The sequence below is a fragment of the Centruroides sculpturatus genome, unplaced genomic scaffold (genome assembly GCF_000671375.1).
Source record: "Centruroides sculpturatus isolate CEXI.00-Female unplaced genomic scaffold, Cexi_2.0 scaffold529, whole genome shotgun sequence".
In the NCBI taxonomy this organism is placed as follows: Eukaryota; Metazoa; Arthropoda; class Arachnida; order Scorpiones; family Buthidae; genus Centruroides; species Centruroides sculpturatus.
Window position 1 is genome coordinate 262,163 of NW_019384820.1, and position 6,750 is coordinate 268,912.

General features: G+C 28.4%; 1 protein-coding gene across 3 annotated transcripts in view; it reads right to left on the reverse strand.

Annotated features, from left to right (window-relative positions):
- Positions 1–294: 294 nt before the first annotated feature.
- Positions 295–6,750, reverse strand: part of LOC111629922 (FUN14 domain-containing protein 1-like) — a 55,981-nt gene continuing 49,525 nt past the window's right edge. For 2 of the 3 annotated variants that reach the window (XM_023373874.1, XM_023373873.1), the window contains exon 6: positions 2,683–4,250. In XM_023373874.1, coding sequence (XP_023229642.1) covers positions 4,170–4,250 — 81 coding nt within the window. In that variant the 3' untranslated portion in view covers positions 2,683–4,169. Of the gene's footprint in view, positions 1,444–2,682; positions 4,251–6,750 lie in introns of those variants that run through there. The other variant, XR_002757418.1, reaches the window with a different exon arrangement.

Below are 6,750 nucleotides of genomic sequence, written 5' to 3' on the forward strand. Positions count from 1 at the left end.
CAATACAATCATTGTGCACATGTTAAAGATACTTATTATTTAAATATTTTTAATTTTTGAGTTAGCTCCTATTATTACTAAAAAATATGCAATTCATTTATAAATTACAGATAAGATACTTTCATATTCTCCTAATTCCATTCTTTAACTTTAGCTATGCAATTTAATCATGAAGAATAGTTGCATTTATTTCATAAAAATTTATAACAATTATGTTAGTATATTACAGTATGAAATTTAATAAAAAAAAAAAGTAGAAATCACATTAGTTTTAATTAAAAGTTTTTATTAAAAAGTTACAAATGTTTTTTTTTCCTCCTAATCCTCATACTTTGTGCATATCAAACTATGTAAAAATCTTGAAAGGTCCTACAAAAATGACTCCAAAATTTTTACATTTTTGGACTTGGAATCTTGAAATGTGGAGAAAATTTGGGGAATTTTCTGTATGTATGGATATTTGTGTGGGGAATGATTTTGTTCATCCACTTTAAAGCTTAAAATTAGAAATAATTTTAATTTAAATGGTATTATTTATCTTTTTTTTTTTAAACAGTTTTGTTAACATTTGCCCTCAAACTGAGAGAATCTTGAATTTGAGAGAACTTGTGAAAGATTCGTAGAGTAATAAAATATTTGAAAAAAATTTTAATCAATGTTAGATTAAAAGTATTACAAACTTTTCTCTAAGATTCACAAATACTGCATAATTAATACAATTGTGACAATATTGAATGAACTTATTCATTAATCATTACTTTCATTTGAAAATCTGCTAGGCAATGTGGATTAGTAAGAAAATTTGGGATAAGAGGCAGAGTTGGTCTTGAATGGTTTGATAAAGATTGTAAAATTGCGAGAAAAAGAGGGCATTGATTTTGTGGGAGTTTCACAGATCTCGCTGAAATGACAACTTATTTAAATATATTAACTATAAAATCAGTTTTCGTTCGTTATATAGTTCCAAGAAGAAAAAATATTGGGAGTAATCCCAATATTTTTCGACCTGTTTGTTCAACATACGAGTAAGTTTGGAAAGAGCCAAATATTGTACCTTCAGTCCTGAAGGTAAGCACCAAATAAAACCTGATAATCTTAATAGGAAGAATGTAGATATATGTTAAGAATGCGGAAAAAGTTTCTACAATTGAAAAGGACTAAGTTATGAAAGAATTATCCGAACCATGCTTTTTATTGAATGAATCAAGAGACAAGGAATTAGAAATATGTCAATGGTGAATGAAAGTTTTTTTTATTTAAATGCCGGTGTAAGTAGCTATGCTGGTCACCATTCGGACTACCTAAGTAAACTTTTACCAGAGTCAATGGATGCCTATTATTTTCACCCTTAAAAGTAGAGGTAATAAACAAGTTTGCCGATAGGTGTGCTGCAATTGTTTGGCCTCTTGGTTTGTTTATATCCTGTACAGAAAAGCATTGTATCTGTAAAATAAATGTTATACTATCAGTAATTGCATAAGAAACTGTATTTTACAGAGCTAATCTTTCTATTAATATTCTTATTTAATACAAGTTAGCTTAAAAGAAATGAATAAAAACTAATAATACATAAAATGCATAAAAATTAATTTTACATAAAATTTTTTATATATACTGTAGTAAAGGTTGTATTTAAAAAGTGATGGACAAATTCAGTTTATCTAAATAATTTCAAATGTAACAAAATTTTCATTTCTTTGTCAGTCAAGTAAATAATACGCATTAAAAACATAGTTATTTAAATTACTTTTAAAGGTTTTAAATTAAGTTCACATTGATTTTAAGTAATTTATTAAATAAAGTTCAGACATTTAAAAAGTAAACTGTCATCTTTTATCGTCGTCATCATCGTCTAGTTGTTACAAATTACGCTCAAGCTCTATAAAGTTTATTATTGTACAGTAAATTATTAACTATAAAAATTTTTGAAACATTTTAAGCATTATGTATACAAAACATTCAATGGATATAAAGTGATGATTATTAAAAAATATATTCTGTTTATGCTTAGATTTGATTTGTTTGATGCAACCAAAATGTTCAATGTGATGAAGATGGATTAGATCATTTTTCATCTTTGATTTGATAAAAATTTTTAAAGCTAAAGTGAAAAATTGCATTAAAACAATCTTAGGTTTTATATGGCTTACTTCAGTTTTGCATAAGTTTCATTATAAAAGTTTTAATATAATCTGTTTTAGGATTAACATCTTTAAAATTACCATATTTACTCGCATATAAGACAAGGTTTTTGTCCATTTTTTACTGCTTCAAATGCGCAAGCGAAGGATTCTTTTTGTTTTTGTATAATTTTTATAAACTACATATTTGCATATTTTACTAGATTCTCTCCTTCTGGTGTTTAAAAACAAAAGTATTTTATCTGGGTCATTTGAATCGTTCTTGTGTATTGTCAGGAGTAAAGATGAATAACAATAAGAAAAGCAAAGCTTTTGAATTGAATTCCAAAATTACATGGGAGCCCAATATAAGTTTTAACTCATTTCCATGTGAAAACAGATGATTATTTGGAAATTCGGAGAAACTTATAAGTGTAATCCATGAAGTGTGAATTTGACTGTTAAGAATTGGCAAAAAAGGTTCCCAATTGTCCAGCTTTACATGAACAAATTATGTTGTCAATTTTACAAGATTTTTCCTTGAAGTTTAAAATGCCAGTAATTTTGTGAGACAATGTGAGCATTTACATGCATTTGATATTTTATTTGTTATTAAACAAAATAAAGTTAGAGTTGTATTAATAAATCTAATTTTCTTTATTTTGATCTTTAAAGTCACACTTCGTCCTATATGTGAGATTGTCTTATATTTGAGTAAATATGGTATTTACATTTTTGTATTATAATTTTTTTTATTTCACAGAAAGCCTTTGTAAAACATTAAATATTCAAAACTTTTTTTTACATTTATGAATTTCTACATACTGTATTTACTTGAATATAAGACAATCTTGCACCCATAAAAGAAATGTCAGAGAAAGAAATTATCAACAAAGACGACAAAATCCAAGAGACAGAAGAAAGCCACTGGATTATTTTCAACAGACCTATTCTTATGAATTTGTTCAAGAACAACGATGGAGCATTCTTTTCATTCCTAATTTTAATACACACCTCTAATAATAGTATAGATACTGGTACCAGTACCTGTACTTTACTCCTTTAATATCTGCATGAATGTGGTGATTTACAGTTTCAACTTTATGCTGGCTCTCCAATTAGTACTTGAACTGAAGGCGATTCAATTGCCTCAAAAGTCACACTGATGATGATAAGAGTACTGGGACAATATATATTTTGCATGTCTGCCAGTGCCAATCAGCATGCTGCATCCATAATTCCAATTGTATTTCCAAAAATATAAAACTAAGTTTTATTGCAATTTAAAAAATTCCCATAATTCATTGCAAATTACCTTCCATTCTGCACAAAGTATGGCAACAATTGTCTTGCTCTATGAATCATCAGGTGATGTGACAAGATTGCACTAAGTGGACAGCCAGCATCTGATTGAGCAGAAATTGCTTGTATCAAAAATTTGGTAACAACCATTTTTTGTAGAGAATCTTATCTTGAAGTTTATCATCATCATCATAAACTCAATAGCAACACAGATATTAACAAAATAACCATTTTCCACCCCTTGTGGTGGTTGCTAAATATCTTGTCCCCTTTTCATTTGATCATACATTACATATATTTATTATCTACTGTGCAGATATATCAGTGAATTCTTAATTCTAATTATCAAATTATTGAAAATAAAATACTTTCTTTAATATGAAATACATTTTACATTATAAAAATTTTTCCCAAAAAAATTGAAATAAAAAATGTGATGCACCATTGTATGGTAATCAAAATATATTTGGCTTATAGGATGTATCCTAATTCTCCAATAAATTTTAAATACAAAAACGTCTCTCTTATCAGGAAAAAAAAAATTATTTTAAATTTCTTTTATAAAAAATTTTTTCCAAGTACATGTAATTTCAAAAATTTATAACTTAAATTTTGGAAAACTTTGCAGTTTATTATTCAACTTCTACAATAAATTTATTCTATTAAAATTTTTGAAATTTATATTTATCTACTTTTCAGAAAACAAAATATATTCTTTCCTCATTATACTACTTAAAAGTCATTATATCAGGCAGATGCTAAACCAAGAAGGAAGCCACCAGCAAAGCCCGTAACTAAAACCACATTTTCTTCTACAAATTTTTGCCCCTGTAAAACAAAAAATATATGTATAAACATATAAGTATAAAATTAAATTCAATAAAACTTTATTTTATTATTTTTCTTTGTAATTTTCATATTTTTTATTTAATTATATATCAATGTATAATACATATTATCTGACTATTATTTCTATATCATCTTCAGACAGTAATATCTATTACTTCTGTACTTGTATGAAATAATGAATACTGTTTTTCAAAAGCATTTGTTACTCATTACTCTCAGAATAATACATAAATGTTGTTTACTGCTGCATATGTTGTGATGAACAGTTATCTATATATATAAAAATAAATGTATGTCTGTGTGTCTGTCCTTCATGCATTACCACACTGTTTATCCGATTGCCATGAAACTTTGGGAAGTTGTTTAATATACTCCCACGAAGGTTTCTGGCATAGTACGATTGACATGAAGCTTTGGGAAGTTTTTTAATACAGTCCCGCNCATAAAATCTAACAAGTATTCATTACTAAAATCAATATAGTTTTAGCTTAAAAAGTGATGATAATTAAAGTATTCCTATTTAGAGTCATCTGCTGAGTTATCTAGTTATAAAAACTTTTAATTAAACAAAATTAATAGGAATACTCTTTGGAGCATGCAGAAGTGATTTTCAGAGAAAAAAAAGTTCCGTAAGTCACCACCACAGCAATTTGGTATTGTGAGCAGAGAAAAAATATAATACTTAAAACTTCTGCAAATAATTGATAAGTATAAAGAAAAAGACATTTAATGCCATACTTGATAGTGAAAATGCAATAGCTCTTACATGAATGTGCTTTACTTGCAGTGCTGCATTCTCAAAATGATAGTAATGCTGAAAACCTCACCAAACAAGTACTAATGCTGAATTGTGATGAGAATTTTTAAGATGTAACTAATTTAAAGAAGTCTGCCAACACCATATACATTCAGAAGAATGACTGCTTGGCTTCAATATAAGGAAATGCAGCATTTTTTTATGGGATGGTCCACACAATAGCTGGTGTAAATTTTATTGATGACAATGATTACTTACTCATTTCCAATAACACAGTTCTCTTTTAATCCTGATCTTAATGCTTTTGAAGTATCCCCAATAACTTTAAAGATTATTTTTCAAGACTTCATTTCCAATTTGACAGCCTTAAAAGTCAGAATAATACAGTTTTTGAAAAGACCTTGAATGATCAATTGCATTCTGCCAATAAGACACTGTTTATTAGATACTCTATTCAAATGTACCAAATATTGTATCTTGTGTACCTTTTCTAATTAGTGAATGCTACAATGTAAAGTGTTATATAGTGTAGTACTTGTGAGTGAGTAGTACAGTACATTAAACTTATCAGTCCCATTTTTTATTTATATTTCTGGTTTGTATGTTTTACAATTGCCTTCTTATACTGTTAGCCTCACATCACCAAATTCCATTGATGATTTTTGGAACTTTTTTGTGGAAATTGCTTCCATATGTTATGAAAGAATATTGCAATTAATTTTGGTGGAATTTTGATCAGTAGACACCTCTGCAGGTGATTTTGAATAGGTAAATTTTTAAATTATGCTCAGTCTGTATGCATACATTAAAATTATAACAATAACATGAAAGTTACATTTTTCCAATAATTTTCAAAACAATTCACAACAAATATGCATATAATATGCAAATTTTTTAAAATTATTAAAATGGACGTAACATCTTTTAAAATATCATTAAAAAGATTTTCCCTGGTTGTTACGAGGTATTTTAAAAAATTAAGAATTATTTATAGATACAGTATTTCTAAATATTTTTGAAAAATCTGGAACTTGATATTTATTAATAATTTTATTTCTTATTGCAGACTGGCAACCCTCCTTCAGCTGGAACGATTATTAGTCACATGGGTTGGGTGATAACTCTACATGTTCGAAGTTATCTGGATAGAAGAACCGATTTAGCAGTTTTATTGCATTAGATGTAAGCACTGTTTATTGACCTTTGCCCAGAGTGACAGCAGAATCGATAATATATATATTTCTTAATTGTATATACTATATTTTTAAGCATTGTTTATGTATATACAGGGAAGGATAAGTAGATATACAGTTGTGAATCTGAGAAATACAGATGTTTGCACATTTTTTTAAATAATTTATTTCATATCTTTGGTTAATGTCCAGATACGTGGACCGTCATGGCGGCACTTCCTGTTTCAGCCTCGAAACCAGACGGTTTGCAGACGATGTGTCACGTGACGACGCGAGCGAACGTCGGCGGCTGTCATGGCGCCTCATCGCTGATCCCAGCAAAGAAAAGGACACAGTGGGGACGCACGTTCTAATCTAACCTAACCTATTCTAATAATATAATTGGTAATAATTATGCTAATTTATTAGAATAGGTTAGGTTAGGTTAGAACGTGCGTCGGTGCGTCACGTGACACGTCTGCAAACCGTCTGGTTTCGAGGCTGAAACAGGAAGTGCCGCCATGACGGTCCACGTATCTGGACATTAACC